The 17,807-nt window shown below is 44.3% G+C and overlaps 1 protein-coding gene across 5 annotated transcripts in view; it reads left to right on the top strand.

Annotated features, from left to right (window-relative positions):
* Positions 1–241: 241 nt before the first annotated feature.
* znf451 (zinc finger protein 451) overlaps positions 242–17,807 on the top strand; it is a 54,635-nt gene continuing 37,069 nt past the window's right edge. For 2 of the 5 annotated variants that reach the window (XM_067984059.1, XM_067984055.1), the window contains exons 1-4: positions 243–310; positions 6,245–6,329; positions 11,320–11,403; positions 14,124–14,240. In XM_067984059.1, the coding sequence (XP_067840160.1) occupies positions 6,261–6,329; positions 11,320–11,403; positions 14,124–14,240 (270 nt within the window). In that variant the 5' untranslated portion in view covers positions 243–310; positions 6,245–6,260. Of the gene's footprint in view, positions 311–709; positions 1,791–6,242; positions 6,330–6,778; positions 7,128–11,319; positions 11,404–14,123; positions 14,241–17,807 lie in introns of those variants that run through there. The other 3 variants (XM_067984056.1, XM_067984057.1, XM_067984058.1) reach the window with 3 other exon arrangements.

Here is a 17,807-nt window from a genome sequence, read left to right as displayed (position 1 = left end):
ATATACATATGCACAATGCATGCAATTGCAATATGCATGCACAGGTGACGTAGACATTGTGAGTCAGGCGCCGCCTCTGTGTGAGGCGCTGGGTAGCGTTGGAGCCGGCGGCGCAGGCGCAGTGATCAGGGTTAGGGTGGGCGGGGGGGGAAAAGACGGACAATTGGCGGAGCGGGCTCACGCTGTGCAGCAGGACTGAAGACGGCGCATGCGCAGTGATCAGGGGAGGGTGGGCGGCAGGACCGTGGGGGGGAGAGGCAATCGGACGGAGAATTGGTGGAACGGGCTCGCGCTCCGGGCAAGGTTCTATGTATGAATGTAGCAAAGTGACTCGCTCCTCGTGACTGCGGCTCGGAGCCTTCCTTTTTTAAATATATATGAACTGTGTTTGTTATTAATTAATTATTATTATTAATTAACTATTTGGCAAACGCCTGCAAGCCTTCGCTGCGGCCTAAATGCAATGCGTTTCTTGCTGAGAGCAGGGGGCAATCCGGTGGCGGTGGCAGCGGCAGTAGCAACAGCAGCGCGGCCCCGCGCCTCTCGTTGCCTGTGAGCAAGTTTGCAAGCGGGGAGGAGGTGAAGAAGGAAGTTTGTGTTGTGCTGGAGGACGGTGCAGAAGATAAAGCTGAGCTGGGGGCAGGAGTGCTGGATCCGAAGAAGATAAGCAGTGGGGGGGCAGGGAGGTTCAGTATTTTTATATTTCTTTCTCCTCAAAAGAAAAGAGTTTAACAAGGTGTTTGTTATAAAATCATAGGGTCATTGCCTCTATTAAGCAGTTTATTTTTAAATAATGACTCTTAGGGTGTATCTATGTAACCTGCTATAACCCGCTGAGAACTCTGCTGTCCTCCAACTCTAGCCCAGTGTGCATACCCCACTTCCTTCGTCCTACCATTGGGGACTGTCATCACCCATCTTAGCCTTAAGATCTGGTAATGGGGCTCAAAGGGTTAAATAATGAGGACAGGTTGCATAGACTGGGCTTGTATTCTCTTGAGTATAGAAGATTAAGGGGTGATCTAATTGAGGTGTTTAAGATGATTGAAGGAGTTGATAGTTTCTCTCTACCCTATTTTTTCTGGGAGTCCTGAACAAGGGGCCATAATCTTCAAAATTAGTGCTAGGCCGTTCAGGGGTGATGTCAGGAAGCATTTCTTCACACATAGGATAATGGAAATCTGGAAAACTGTCCCCATAAAGCTGTTGAGACTGGGATGTCAATTGAAAATTTCAAAATAAATTTTTGTTAGGTAAGTGTATTAAGGGTTACGGAACCAGGGCAGGTAGATGGAGTTAGGATACAGATCAGTCATGATCTAATTGAATGGTGGAATAGGCTCGAGGGGTTGAATGGCCTTCTCCTGTTCCTGTGATCCCTCCTTAAACCCCTCTGCCTCTCTCAGCTTTAATTATCATTAATACCCTTCAGATATCTTCAGTTGTCTAGCTCTGAAATCCCTCCCTATGCCTCTCTACTTCTCTCCTCTTTAAATCTCTCTCTTCTCCTTCAAGGAGCTCCTCAAAACCTACCGCTTTGACCAAAATGTCTCCTTTGGCTTGGTGTCACTTGTTGTCTGGTTACTCTTCTATGAAGTGCCTTGGGATGTTTTACTATGTTAAAGGTGCTATATAACAACAACTTGTATTTATAAAGAGTTGAGGGAGGACATCAAGAGGCAAATTGAGAATAGGGCATGGAGAGGAGATTGTAAACGCAGGCCATCCCTTCGTTATATCCGTGAATTCTGATTGCTGGGACTGTGTGGTCGCTGTTTTTCATAGTCTGGGTAATCCTTTTATATCTTGAATTTTTAACTAAATTTTTTTTTGGAGTTTTAAACAGCATGATTTTGTGTAATTTTTTTTCCCTGACAGTAGTTAAATGTTTAGTACAGATGTACAGCAACAACAGCAGTTTTCTTTTTGTAAAGAAACAACACATAGGAATAGCTGGACGAAAAAAGAACAACATCCATCTAGTTCACCTTCTACCATCCTGGTAGTCGCAAGATACAATGATAATGGAGTTGTTGACTAATCATAGCAATCAACTTCTATCAATAAGTCTACAACAGATCCAGACATGAGGCGAGGAAAATCCCTAGTGATGGAGAGTTTTGGGAACCACTGGTCCAAAGTCATCTGTTCCTCACAAGCATGTTACGCTCACCAGTTAAATGCAGTTAGAAAGATCTGCATGATCAGTAAAATGTTATTGGCTGATCTGACTGTAAGCCAGGACCCGCATCCTGGTCAAACACCTTCCCCTTCCTGTCATCTGATGCAGAGCAACGTTGCAAACCTTGGCGGTCAGCCTTCATGTCAACGGAAGATACAAGCCCCAGTGGTTGAATGTGAATGAAAAGCCTATTTTAGAGAGGGGAGGAAAGAACTTGTATTTTAATAGTGCAGTTTCAAATCTCTCAGAATTACATAGAATCTAGAGCACACAGAGAGGCCATTCGGCATAACTGGTCCATGCCGTTGTTTATGCTCCACACGAGACTCCTCCCACCCGTCTTCATCTAACCCTATCAGCCTCAACCACTCGTTGTGGTAGCAAGTTCCACGTTCTAACTACTCTCCGGGCAAAGAAGTTTCTCCTGAATTCCCTACTGGATTTATTAGTGACTATTGTATATTTATGGCCCTTAGTTTTGGATTCCCCACAAGTGAAAACATCTAGAAATGTTGTAAGTGCTTTGCAATGAATGAATTACATTGCCCAGTTCATGTTGCCATGCTGTTGAACACAGCATCCAGTTTGTGCGCAGCAAAGTCCTGCAGCTGTGGATAACGAGTTTAAATTTTTTTTTGGGTGTGGGTGTTTGATGGGTGAAGGTTGGCCAGCACATCTGGGGAAGCCCCAATCTTCAAACAGTACCATTTGGATCTTGACAATCCATCTCATCCACTGTAACAGGTAGTCAGGTCCACAGCTTAACATCTCCAAGGACAGCGGGGGAACTCCCAGTCTTCATATAGTGCCATTGGATCTTGAGAAGCGATCCTCGACCATTGAACAGAGTCTTGACCGAATGTATCATCCAAAGACAGCATTCCCTCTACTGCACTGAAATGTCAGCTGAGAGTCTTGAAGCTACATCCTTCCAACACTGGCAATCTGATGTTGATCTGATGCTGAGAAAGACACGAGAAAATTACCTATGCAGTGTTTTGGGTGGTACTCCTCCTCTTGTGACTCTACAATCTGAAATGTTCACCTTTCTCAGATGATGAGCAACCTGCATTATCTCCCTTCATCATAAAAGATAGATGTTCTCATTGGAGCAGAGAAGGTGAAGGGAGATTTAATAGATGTTTTCAAAATCATGATACATTTTGATAGTAAATAAGGAGAAACTGTTTCCAGTGGCAGAAGGATCGGCGACATGAGGAAACTTTTTTTCACGCAGTGAGTTGTTATGATCTGGAATGCACTGCCTGAAAGGGTGATGGAAGCAGATTCAATAATAACTTTCCAAAGGGAATTGGATAAATACTTGAAGGGAAAAAAATTGCAGGTCTATGGGGAAAGAGCAGGGGAGTGGGACTAATTGTATAGCTGTTTCAAAGAGCTGGCACAGGTATGATGGGCTGAATGGCTTGTGCTGTATCAATCTATGATTCTATGGAAGTGACTTTGTTTGGAAATAATTTTGATTTCAGATGATTATGCAGTCATCAGAATTGTTTCATAACATTACGTTGACCCATTATTCTCTAACACATCTGAGGGATGCAGAAGACTGAAAATTTGCTCTTGTGATTTGAGTACAAATCCCTCAAGGCTTCTATAGCCTCCCAACCATTTGATGCCTCTACAAAATGTACATGTGACTGGAACAAAAAACAGATAATGCGGTAAAGCTGCAGAATTCAGTATGGAAAGAAAGAACTTGCATTTATATAGCGCCTTTCATGACCTCAGGATGACCCAAAGCACTTCACAGCCAATGAAGTACTTTTGAACTGTTGCAATGAAGGAAAGACGGCAGCTAATTTGCACACAGCAAGCTCCCACAAACAGCAAGCTCCCACAAACAGCAATGTGATAATGACCAGATAATCTGTTTTTTCAGTGATTGAGGAATAAATATTGGCCAGGATACTGTGGAGAACTTCTCTGCTCTTGTTGGAAATAGTACCATGGGATATTTTACGTTCACCCGAGGGGGCAGACGGAGCCTTGGTTTAATGTCTCGTGGAAGATGGCACCTTAGCCAGTGCAGCACTCCCTCAGTACTGGCACTGGGGGTGTCAGCCTAGATTTAATGCTCAAGCCTTCTGACTCGGAGGTGAAAATGCTACAAAGCTGATAATGATTACAAACAGCAACAGCACCCTGTATATTCAGTTCCCTTTGAAAGTTACTATTGAAGCTGCTTCTACCGCCCTTTCAGACGGTGCATTCCAGATCATAACTTGATGCGTTAAAAAAAAAATCTCCCTTCCCCTGGTTCTTTTGCCAATTATTTTAAATGTGTGTCCTCTGGTTACTGACCCACCTGCCAGTGGAAATCTCTCTCTGATTTTGAACAACTCTATTAAATCTCCCCTTAACCGTCTCTGCTCCAAGGAGAACAATCTCAGCGTCTCCAGTCTCTCCATGTAACTGAAGTCCTTTAAGCTGAAAACCAAAGTCATGCTGTTGCATTTTGTGATCAATTGGAAAACAAACAATCTAAATATTCCAATGATTTTCTTAACAGCAGCATTTGTATTTAAGGGCTACTTTTAGTTCATGTATGTGTAACTAGAGGGGGTCTTGAGCCCAAAGAACTTTTAACCCAGTGTTGAGTATGCATTGAAAGACAAGTGGGAGATTGTGCTCGTGCAACTTTTCTTTTCAACTTCTTTGTTGAGATGTTTAAGATGATTAAGGGATTTGCTCGGGTAGGTAATGAGAAACTATTTCCTCTGGTGGGGGAATCCAGAACAAGGGGGCATAACCTTAAAATTAGAGCTAGGCTGTTCAGGGGTGATGTCAGGAAGCACTTCTTCACACAAAGGGGAGTGGAAATCTGGAACCCCCTCCTTCCCCCCCCCCCCCCCCCCCCCCAACCAAAAAGAAAGCTTTAGGCTGGGGATCAATTGAAAATTTCAAAACTGAGATTGTTAGATTAATGTTAGGCAAGGTTTATTAAGGGTTATGGAACCAAGGCGGGTAGATGGAGTTAAGATATAAATCAGCCACCATCTAATTGAATGGTGGAATAGGCTCGAGTGGCTGAATGGCCAACTCCTGTTCCTATGAGAGCCCTGGCCAAGGATCAAGCTCCATAGTATGTGGTGCTGCCAAACTTGAGTTTTAAAAACCTGTGGACTGTTCGAGGGAGGGGAAGCTGAGGCAAGAAGCTGCACAGTTTAGAGGTTCTGGGGAAGAGTTGAGTTCAAATAGGACATGTTGAAATGGATCGTGGCACAGTACATGAGGATTGAAAGTTGGCAAACTTGTACAAAAGATAATGTCAAACTTGTATAGGACCTTGGTTAGACCACATTTGGAGTACTGTGCACAGTTCTGGTCTCCATATTATAAAAAGGATATAGAGGCACTGGAGAAGGTACAAAAAAGATTTACAAGGATGATACCAGAATTGAGAGGTTATAACTATCAGGAAAGACTGAACAGGCTGGGGCTCTTTTCTCTGGAAAAGAGAAGGCTAAGGGGTGACCTGATAAAGGTCTTTCAGATTATGAAGGGGTTTGATAGGGTAAACGTAGAGAAGATTTTTCTGCTTATGGGGGAGACAAAAACTAGGGACCATAAATATAAGATTGTCACTAATAAATCCAATAGAGAATTCTGGAGGAACTTCTTTACCCAGAGAGTGGTTAGAAGGTGGAGCTTGATACCACAAGAAGTAGTTGAGGCAGATAGCATGAATGCATTTAAGGGGCAGCTGGATAAATGCATGAGTGAGAAAGGAATAGAAGGATATGTTGATAGGGTTGGATGATGAGGGGTGGGAGGAGGCCCATGTGGATCATAAAAACTGGCATGAACCTGTTGGGCCGAATAGTCTTTCTGTGCTGTAAAATTCTATGTAATAATGTTGCTGGCTCTACGAGAGGGAGTTTGACAACTTTCCAACGGCTATTTCAATTCTACTTTGCTTGCTTTAGGAAAGATTGAAGACATGTTTTTTAGACAAGTCTGCAGGGTAGTTCTTTGACTATTTTCAAAGGTGTTCGAAAACAACTTGCCAATTTTTTTGTGTTTTTTCCCTCACCACAGAATCCCATTTTCCATCATGTCGTCCAGTGATGGGTTGATGGCAGCAGAAAAACGGGAAAGTGAAGATGAAGTGATATTTGTGAGCGTATGTATTCTAATGCTGTATCTAATTCCCTGTATCTTCCTGTGATTTGCTCCTCCAGTGTCATGTTATTGCTATGTTCCCATATAAATGGGGGGTGGCGGATGCTGTGCCAATCGTTGCGGGGGGGGTGCGGGGGGAAGGGAGCGACACAGCAGTGATCGTGGTGCTACTCTGGGCCACATGTGGCAGCTGAACATCTACTTTTTGACTCAATGACCAGACTAAACTCAAGGCGTGATCTGATCAGAGACCTGTGCGGTGCGAGTCTTATACGCTGCTGTTTTGGCTATATGGTGTGGATAAAGCTGTCTTCCCCCTGGGATTGCTGACTTGTTTGTTGCATTTCTGGTTTGATTTTGTTGCATTTATTTTAATTTTTAAACTGCGTTTTACACTTAATTTTGCCTTTTTATTCTTTTCCCCCCCCCCCCCCTCCTATTTTTCACCAGTCAAGAGAGTCCCTGCTGATGTGATGAGCATTCCTTTGGAATTCCTCTTGCCGTCAAGGAGCTGGAGTACAAGGAGGAGTTCCAGAGGAACGATCGGAGGCAGGTCTACCTTTTACGTGAGGCAGGTGGGATAGATCCACCTAGGAGGGTCCAGTGACCCCTCTCCAGCCATGTGCCTTTGGCACCAGTGCTTGACCAAGAAGTCCTTTCTTGAGGATCGTGCCCTTCCATTGCTATCTTGTTATGCTAGCAGACCACCCACTTTGAGAGGTTGGAAACGTGTGGCTAATGACAGGTGTGTACAACCTGCACGCTAACCTGAGGGTCAGTCAGCGGCTACGTCATGCAGGTAGGTTGTTTCAAAATGACCTGTGGTGTTAATGGCCCTTGGAAGATGCGAGTGTGGCAAGGTTTATCATTCCATCCTAAAGGGGTGCCCTCCTGATATCTGGGCATGAAATGTGAAGGAAGACTTGTAAGGTTGTGTGAGGGCTTGGCACGGGGTAAGACTCCAAGCAGGCGTGGTGGCATGCAATCTTCTTGGGCCCTCATGAGATATATGGTACTGTTGGGTAGTCTTGGTAGGTTGCTTTATTTGGACAGGTACAAAAAAAAATTTTAAAGGCTAATGGAATGTTAGTGTTTATCTCAAGGGGGCTGGATTACATTGGGGTGGATGTGATGTGACAGCTGTGCAGAGCTCTGGTTAGACTCCATCTGGAGACTGTATTGAGTTCTGGGCACTGCATGCCAGGAAGGATATATTGACCTTGGAGGGGGTGCAGTACAAATTCACCAGAATGATACCAGGGCAAAAAGGGTTAAATTATGACAAGTCGCATAGACTAGGCTTGTATTTCCTCAAGTATAGAAGATTAAGGAATGATCTAATTGAGGTGTTTGAAGATGAATAAAGGATATGATAGTTTCTCTCTTTCCACCCTATTTCCTCTGGTGGGGGAGTCCAGAACAAGGGGGCTTACCCTTAAAATCAGAGCAAGGCCATTCAGGGGTGATGTCAGGAATCACTTCTTCACACAAAGGGGAGTGGAAATCTGGAACTCTCTTCCCCCAAAAAGGCTGTTGAGGCTGGGGGTCAATTGAAAATTTCAAAACTGAGCTTGATAGATTAATGTTAGGCAAGGGTATTAAGGGTTCCGGAACCAAGGTGTGTAAATGGAGTTGAGGTACAGATCAGCCATGATCTAATTGAATGGCGGAACAGGCTCCAGGGGTTGAATGGCCTGCTCCTGTTCCAGTGTGAGATTTTCTTCTGTTTCCTCACCCCCCCGCCCCCCCCCCCCCCCAACCCAGGTCCTGCATGTAATGGACACAGTGTTGAGCGTGGTTATCACTTGCTGCCAGGAATGGCGCACTGCTGTCCTTTGGGGAGGGTGCCCTGAATTACCAAATAAGGAAACCCTTCTCTCCCCGCCTCGTGCAGTGACACGTCCATTTAGCCAATGGGGTTCGAGTGCTGCCCTAGTACTATCACTTGCCCACAGAATCTGTTTTCTACGGCCGTGCCTTCCGCTGCCTTGGCCCTAAGCTCTGGAATTCCCTCTCTAAACTTCTCCACCTCTCTACCTCTCTCTCCTTTTAGGGTGCTCCTTAAAACCTACCTCCTTTGACCAAGCACCTGCCCTAATGTCTCCTTATGTCCTTCATTGCAAGAGGATTTGAGTGCAGGAGCAGGGATGTCTTACTGCAGTTATACAGGGCCTTGGTGAGATCACATCTGGAGTATTGTGTGCAGTTTTGGTCTCCTTAACTGAGGAAGGATGTCCTTGCCATGGAGGGAGTGCAACAAAGGTTTACCAGACTGGTTCCTGGGATGGCAGGACTGAGGTATGAGGAGAGATTGGGTCGACTAGGCCTATATTCACTGGAGTTTAGAAGAATGAGAGGTGATCTCATCAAAACATATAATAGTCTAACAGGACTAGACAGACTAGATGCAGGGAGGATGTTCCCGATGGCTGGGGAGTCCAGAACCAGGGGTCACAGTCTCAGGATACGGGGTATGCCACTTAGAACCGAGATGAGGAGAAATTTCTTCACTGAGGGTGGTGAACCTGTGGAATTCTACCACAGAAGGCAGTGGAGGCCAAGTCATTGGATGTATTCAAGAAGGAGATAGATATATTTCTTGATGCTAAAGGGATCAAGGCATATGGGGAAAAAGCGGGAACAGGGTACTGAGTTAGACGATCAGCCATGGTCATTTTGAATGGCGGAGCAGGCCTGAAGAGCCGAACGGCCTACTCTTGCTCCTATTTTTCTATGTCTGTGTCTTCTATGTGGCTCTGTGTCAAATTTTATTTGATAATCGTGAAGCGCCATGGGATGTTTTTACTACGTTAAAGGTGCTATATAAATGCAAGTTGTTGTTGTTTTGTGCCTTGATGTGGAAGTATCTTCCCCTCTTTCTCCCAACCTTGCCAAAAGTTGGCAAATAACTAAAATTCACTTTTAAGCTTGATGGAAGCGGAAACAATATTTGCCCCCATATGTAGCCACTCACCTTTTAAGCGTACAGATGCCTTTAATTTTGACCTCCTGGCCAGATTTCCCACTTCTCCTATTAGGTTGGCTCCCTGTACAAAGCCGAGGCAGCTCTGAATAATGACTCAAATGAGCTGACGATGGAAAGTTGGGGGCAGTCAGTTCACGGCATTGCCGGTGAGCTTTGGTCCAGCATACATGATAACAAAAAAAACAACCCTCACTGGGCTGGTTACAGAAAAATCCCATTCTTATTTTGTTCATTATCCACCTAGCTTTTTGGAATAGGTTCATCATCCAAGCAAGGTTCAATCATGGAGCACTTTCCTCCACAGTTCCACACTCTCTGAAGTCATCTCAGCTTTCCTGAATTCAACGCTGCACAAAAGTTCTCTCACCACTCCACTCCATTCCCCCCTTCGATGGAGATTTCACAAGATAGGTACAGATCAGCCATGATCTAATTGAATGGCGGAACAGGCTCGAGGTGCTGAATGGCCTTCCACTCTTCCTCACTCTCTTTTAACAGGTGTGTGAAGAGGACCTTCCAGACACCAACCCAAAATTTCCCTTTTACTAGTTTGAACACGTGTCCCTTCATCATTCTTTCACAGTTTAGTTTGAAGTCTCACTCCAGATCTACCTTTTCTGTACCATTTATTCTCTTACATACTTCTGTCTCAAGTCCCTCCTGTCAAGACTGAAAAGCTGAAGAATCAGCAGGCCTTTCCTCATAATCCAGTCCTCCGATGCTAAGGATCAGTCTTGTGGTTCTTCTCTGAGCTGAACATCTCCCTTGAGTCGCAGTGACCAGAACTGGAACAGTACCTAAGGCACGGTCTGACCAGAAACTGGTACGGTTCGCGACTTGTACTCTACCGCTTTGGCCATCTAGTTCAGCTTTACATGGAATTGCATAGAAACAGGCCATTTGGCCCAAGAGGTTTATGCTCCACACGAGCCTCTTCCCACCTTATTTAATCTGAACCTATCAGCATATCCTTCTATTCCTTTCTCCCTCATGTACTTATCTAGCTTCCCCTTAAAGGCATCTTTGCCTCAACAACTCCATGTGGTAGCAAGTTCTATATTCTAACCACGCTTTGCTCATTGCTCTGCAGTTGTTGGACTTTGTGTATCATAGCAGCTACTGCAACACTATTCAGAGTACTCTCGTCACTCAATTTTCTTCCTACATGCTGTACTTCACGCTTGTCCATGTTAATTTGCATCCAGTTGCGTATTTTGTCTCAACTCCATTTGTAATTCCTGAGCTACCTGCTCCGATGAAGTTGCTGCTCGTTGTTTATTGTGAGTTTGGCCATTTTGCATTGAGCTTCTGAGTCCAAGTCCTCATTGTCAATTATAAACAGTATGGGGTCATGGTCATCCTCAGTTTTGGCTTTTTGTAGCATCCTTTTGGGTTCTCACCGTGTTTTATTACCAAAAAGAAAGATGGCTTGCTGTTAAGTGTTGCCATGACGATACTGTTCCTCAGTTAGGTCCCTGAAGGAAACTGCACACTGTTGGCTGGGGATGGAGATTTTCCAACTGATAACCTGATCCTGCGATGATCTGGCTTCAGTGGAGCCTGAGATAAAGACCTACATTTGAGATGGCTATTGTCACTAAATTGTAGGTATTTTTATTGAAAGAATTAGACTTTTTTTAAATAAAAAGATAAGTTACTCCTAATCAAACAATGATCAAAAGATTGCCTTTTTTACAGTTTTTTCAATTTGGAAGAATGGGTGGTACAGAGCAAGGTATGGACTGTCATGGAGCCTCTCCAGGTGCTTCCCATCAGTGTAGTCACGGAAGAGGCTGAGCAGGGAGTGCCAATTCTAAGTATCTTCACGACTTAAACAATTATTTCACAGCTCTTTTTTGACGGAGGGGGATCTTCATACTAGTCCAATGCCTTCTGCACTGCATTGGATTGGGTGATTGTAATAACAGCCATCATGAGGACGAGTGCAGCAAATTTGTGTTGAAATGTGTCCGTGGAGTAATTTACTTTCTTTTGTGATTAAAAGGAGGAGCCATTAAGGCCTGTGTTGGAATGTATTGATCTATCGAGCGATGAAGACAACGAAGGGAACATTGTACGGCTCAACAGGGTGAGTACTTGATTGTACTGATCATTATGAAGGGGTTTGACAGGGTAGACGTTGAGAAAATGTTTCTGCTTGTGGGGGAATGCAAAACTAGGTGTCATTGGCACCAATAAATCCAGGAAGGAATTCAGGAAAAACTTCTTTACCCAGAGAGTGGTTAGAATGTGGATCTCGTTACCAAGTGGAGCAGTTGAGGTGACTAGCACAGATGCATTTAAGGGGAAGCTAGATTAAGTACATGAGGAAGAAAGGAATAAAAGGATATATTGATAGGGTTCGATGAAGAGGGGTGGGAGGAGGCGGCTCATGTGGAGCATAAACATCGGCATAGACCAGTTGGGCCGAATGGACTGTTTCTGTGCTGTAAATTCTTTGTATGTAAATCTCCAATCTTGTGCTCAGACTAATGCCTGGTGTCTTTCAGCTCGCGAGGAGGTAAGTTAGTGCCAGAGATTTTTAAGTTATACGCCACAGGTGAAGAGTTAAGCCCTGAACCTTTTTTTTTATGATGATGGTAAAGCTCATTTGGAGCCTCTGCATGTTATAATGGTGAAAATGTTCAGACGAATAACGTGTGTTTGTCTGGGCACTGTATCAGCCTGCCTTAGAGGTCTCTAGTTCAAAAGTGCGTTGATTCCTCGTAAAATCAATACTCCTTGGCCACTCTGTGCTATTCCTTGGAACTTGGCTAACATTCCTTGTAGAAAACCCCTAAACACTAAAGCACAAATACTGTCTTAACAACCTGCGGCCATTGATGACAGTGCTGAATACAATTGAAAAGGATGTTCCCACATTAAGGCCCCACAGTCCACTTTCTTTTTGCTTTGTTGGGTTGAATGAAATCACCTGTTCTGTGACATCACTATTCAACAACTCCTCAATCTCATTGAATGGATCTCTTGTTACTTCCTAGACTGCAGCTCAAAGTAAAATCCATATTACAATCAGAGGGCACGTCAGGGATTTATTGCATGAAATATTTATCCAGTGAGCAGATTATACCGTGTTTTAATGCGTCCTGCAACCATGATGTGAGTAGGAGCTTGGTCAGTGGGTAACACACTCCCCTGAGTCGTAAGGACGTGGGGTTCAAGCTCCACTCTAGGGACTTGAGCACATAATCCAGGCTGACACTCCCACTACCAGTACTGAGGGAGTGCTGCACTGCTGGAGGTGCTGTTTTTCAGATGAGACGTTAAACCAAGGCCCCGTCTGCCCCCTCACAAGTGGACGTAAAAGATCCCATGGCCGCTATTTCGAAGAACAAGGGCGTTCTCCCCGGTGTCCTGGCCAATATTTATCGCTCAACCAACATCACTAAAACTGGTCATTATCACATTGCTGGTTGTGGGACCTTGCTGTGTGCAAATTGACTGCTATGTTTCCCTACATTACAACAGTGACTACACTTCAAAAAGTACTTTATTGGCTGTAAAGTGCTTTGGGACGTCCTGAGGTCATGAAAGGCACGATATAAATGCAAGTCTTGCTTTTCCTTGTCTTTTTCATTCTCTCTTCACAACCCTTTTCACAACCCAAGTCTAACCATTGATGCTGGTAGTCGGTGTTTTTGTTGTCTTAACTATGTGCTCGCTGACCTACGTTGGCTCCCGGTCTGGCAATGCCTCGATTTTAAAATTCCCTCCATTGGCCTCACCCCCTCCCTATCTCTGTAACTTCCTCCAGCCCTACAACTCTCCGAGATCTCTGCACTCCTCCGAATCTGGCCTCTTGCGCATCCCAAATTTTCTTCCCTCCACTATTGGCGGCCGTGCCTTCAGCTGCCTAGGCCCTGACCTCTGGGATTCCCTCCCTAAACCGCTCTCCCTCTCTCTCCTTTTACGACACCCTTTAAAACCAAGCTTTTGGTCCCCAGTCCTAATATCTCCTTTTGTGGCTCAGTGACAAATTTTGTCTGACTACACTCCTGTGAGGCATCTCGGGGCGTTTTACGACGTTAAAGGCGCTATATAAATGCAAGTTGTTGTTGTAGAAATTGTCTTTACCGTTTGATTTCCCGAATGAAGAAAAAGAGCCCTGAACACTGTACCAGATTTTGTACATAAGAGTTGAGTTGTCTTGGAGAATGGTGAGCTTTCATTTTTTAATTACCAATAAAGATATGAACAAGTGGATTTGTGGTATTGGATCACGAAAACTCTGTAATTGGGGTATGGTAGTGTAATGGTTATGTTACTGGACTAGTAATCGGAGGCCTGGATTAATAATCCAGAGAACGTGAGTTCAAATCCCACCGTGGCCGGTTTGAGAATTTGACTTCAGCTTAAAAATAAAATCTGGAAATAAAAAGCTGGTATCCGTACAATTTGACCATGAAGTTGTTGTAAAAACCCAACTGGTTCACTAACGTCCTTTTAGGGAAGGAAACCTGCCGTTTTGGGTCAGGTCCTATATGTGACTCCAGTCCCACACCAACATGGTTGTCTCCAAACTGTTCTCTGAAGTGGCCTAGCAAGTCACTCAGTTGTATCAAACCGCTGTGGTTCAAGAAGGCTGCCCACCACCACCACCTCCGGGCAACTAGGGAATGGGCAATAAATGCCGGCCTTGCCAGCAATGCCCACATTCCTCAATGAATTTTTTAAAAACTACTTTTTGGTTCTTAATTGATGGATGAAAAATTGGAAGAAGTGTTTTCATTTGTTGTAAAAATATCAACAATTTATTATCTTGTGTTTCTTTTCACATAAACCAAACAGAAACCAAAAGATCACATTGATTGGCAAAAGGCGAGAGTCCTGTCAACATTGGATCGATTGGCACGTCATGTGGAAGTTGAAAAACAGCTGAAGGAAGAAAAATGCAAAGCTTTTCAGGTAAGTTGCTGACATGTTAACACATTGATCAAGGTTTTGGAAATAGTGTCTTTTTAAAAAATATTAATTCTCGGGATGTGGGCGTCGCTGGCATTTATTGCCCATCCCTAGTCGCCCCTTGAGAAGGTGGTGGTGAGCTGCCTTCTTGAACCGCTGCAGTCTATGTGGTGAAGGTGCTCCCCCAGTACTGTTGGTTGGGGCGACCCAGGATTTTGACCCAGCAACGATGAAGGAACGGCCGATATATTTCCAAGTCAGGATGGTGTGTGACTTGGGGAACTTGGAAGTGGTGGTGTTCCCATGTACCTGCTGCCCCTGTCCTAGGTGGTCGAGGTCGTGGGTTTGGGAGGTGCTGTCGAAGAAACCTTAGCGAGTTGCTGCAGTCTATCCTGTAGATGGTACACACTGCAGCCACGGTGCGCCGGTGGTGGATGGGCTGCTGATCTAGCAGACTGCTCGGCCCTAGACACTGAGGACATATCAACCTGACTGTAACTTGAAGGATAAATATTTACACTAATTTATATTTGCAAATTGGCAAGGAGCTGGAACAGGCGGAAATCAGATGATTTGGTTCCTGCTGGTAGTTATGCATGCTTGTCTTGCTGAGTTTTGATTTACTCCAAATGGACTAAATGTGGAACGATGGGCTCCAAATATCAAATTGCAGCAGGAAAATAAAGCTTGGACTGCCCGCATTTGTGGCTGGGTTCGTAGCATGGGAGAGACCGCCACCTAGTGCAGAATCGCTTTAAATATGGACAGTCTTGATTCATCCTGGAATAGAGGGCAAAGGACTTGGTGCTGGAGGGAAACTGTTTTTGCTTTTATAAAAATTAAAGATAAGAGAAAAGGGGATGAGAGTGAAGTCTAGATCATAGATATTAAAGGTAATATAAATACTTCAGGTTCAGAAAAAAAATGTAGGAAATAATGACAAAAATAAGTGATCAAAATACAACAGGAGTAATGAAAAAACAAGTGCGAGCGATACATTTAAAATGTGCGAGAATAACAGCGTCGGGGCAAGAGGCCAGGGTAGGGTCGGTCGCCCAAATGAGAGTTCTGTACACTAATGCATGCACCATAAGGAGTAAAACGAGCAAATTAGGAGCGCAAATTCAGCTTAAAGGGTACGGCGTAGTGGCCATCACTGAGACCTGGCTGCAAGCTGGACGTGACTGGGAGATAAATAGACCAGGTTATAAGGTCTTTAGAAAGGACAGGGAAATTGGAAAGGGGGGTGGTGTAATAATATTGATATTACAGCATTAGAAAGAGGGGAAAGCAGTAAGAGTGAGCAGGCAGTAGAAACTCTGGGTCGAATTGAGGAACAGGAAAAGATGTGGGAGTTGTCCACAAACCTCCTGATAGCAGTGATAAAGTATCAGACCGAGGCTTGAACTCCTCTGACATGCCTAAAGCCAGTATGCACGGTATCTTTACACTGACTTGACATCCTCCTCTATTTTCAATCATCTGATGAAGGTTTACTCCTGAAATGATTTATCTTTATTGTTCAGATACAGATCAACCTTCTCTACATTTTCTGTTTGTCGAACATTACGAAGGAGAAGACTGAGGGGTGACCTAATAGAGGGCTTCAAAATTATGAAAGGCGTTTGATAGGGTAGATGTGGAGATGATGTTTCCACTTGTGGGGAAGTCCAAAACTAGGAGTCATAAATATAAGGCAGTCACTAATAAATCCAATAGGGAATTCAGGAGAATCTTCTTTACCCAGAGAGTGGTGAGAATGTGGAATTTGCTACCACAAGCAGTAGTTGAGGCGAATAGCATAGATGCATTTAAGGGGAAGCTAGATAAACACGAGGGAGAAAGGAGTAGAAGGACATGCAGATAGGGTTAGATGAAGTAGGGCGGGAGGAGGGTCGTGTGGAGCACAAACACCGGCATAAACCAGTTGGGCTGAATGGCCTGTTTCTGTGCTGTACATTCTGTGTAAAAACCTCTCCCTGTGAATATCTTTGCGAAGTATAAATTTATAAATGGCCGCTAGTTAAAGGTGAGTGCTGCTGATTTCCTGTCCTTTTCTGTGTTGTAAATTTCTGTGAAGTACTTCTCCTTTGAATTTAACTCTCAAAACTGCAACATCTGGCTCAGCGATATCCACCACTTCCAAATATTCTGGCAGCACTGACTGCCTGCTTACGTGTAAAGAGTGGACAGTTGAGGAAGGTACCTCATGGTGGTCAGTGCCCATGGAACCCTGTATCCATATGGATGTCCAGCTTTAGGAGAGGAATGGAGACAACTGGACTGGGGGATACAGAGGACGCTTGTGTATGAGAAGAAAGAAAAAAAAACTTGCATTTATATAGCGCCTTTCATGACCTCGGGACGTCCCAAAGCGCTTTACAGCCAATGAAGTACATTTTTTGAAGTGTGGTTGCTGTGGTAATGTAGGAAACACATTAGCCAGTTTGTGCACAGCAAGGTTCCACAAACAGCAATGTAATAATGACCAAATAATTTTTTTTAGTGATGGTTGAGGGATAAATATTGGTCAGGACACCGGGGAGAACTCCCCTGCTCTTCTTTGAAATAGTGCCATGGGATCTATTTACGTCCATCCGAGAGGGCAGATGGTTTAACATCTCATCCGAAAGGTGGCACCTCCTGACGGTGCAGCACTCCCTCAGTACTGCACTGGAGTGTCATCCCTAGATTTCAAAGTGCAATAGTATTGTCACGATGTGAATGAATTCAGTAAATTAATCTTGATCTCAACAAGCCTTTCCAGCCTACTGAGCAAACTCCAGCTAAATTCACCCTCCATAATGCACAGTCTCTCACCTTGGCCCGATCTAGGTTAGATGTCAGGAGGTGGTTCTTTTCCCAGAGAATAGCGGACCTCTGGAACAGGCTGCCGGCTCTCATACCTGTACTATGTGGCCCATAAAGACAAAATGCTTGGGTGCCCATAGACTAAAAAATGGTGGAACTTAATGTGAATAAACGTTAAGTGATGTCCGATGACATGGGAAGAATGAAATTAAATGGGCTTCCATCAGTGAAGTGGGGGTCGGGGTGGGGGGGGTGGTGGTGAAAAGGAGAGGTTTGGGTATGTGGGCAGAAAACTTATTGAAACTGTCCAGTCAGAGTGAAGTTAAGAATACTCGAACTGGGATGCATCCCAAGGCTATTTATTGATGAAACCCAAGCTGGTTATTTTAGCTCCTTGGTAAAGGAATGTTTAAACTGCTCAAAGTGAGTCAGAGGTTACACTGTTGGCAGGAATAATAATGGTGTGTGGAAATATGCAAGGAGTGCATATCCGCTGAACGATTTTGGCACGGCATTTTTAAGAGACCTCAGGATTGGTGCCGTAATTGCTTTCTGATTGATTTCTGGAAAATAAATATATAAATAGCATAAACCTTGCTGCCAGTAAATGTATTGATCTCTGCATGTAATATGGGGATCAGCTGTTTGCCTTTACTATCTATGTATTCAGGCTTGACGCCCAAGAGATGTATAAAATTTAAGACTGCATTGTTCCTACTTGCATAGAAATAGGAGTAGGCCATTCAGCCCCTCGAGCCT

The sequence above is a fragment of the Heptranchias perlo genome, chromosome 5 (genome assembly GCF_035084215.1).
Source record: "Heptranchias perlo isolate sHepPer1 chromosome 5, sHepPer1.hap1, whole genome shotgun sequence".
NCBI classification, from domain to species: domain Eukaryota; kingdom Metazoa; phylum Chordata; class Chondrichthyes; order Hexanchiformes; family Hexanchidae; genus Heptranchias; species Heptranchias perlo.
The sequence above is the reverse complement of the archived record's forward strand: the minus strand, read 5'-3'. Positions and strand labels throughout refer to the sequence as shown.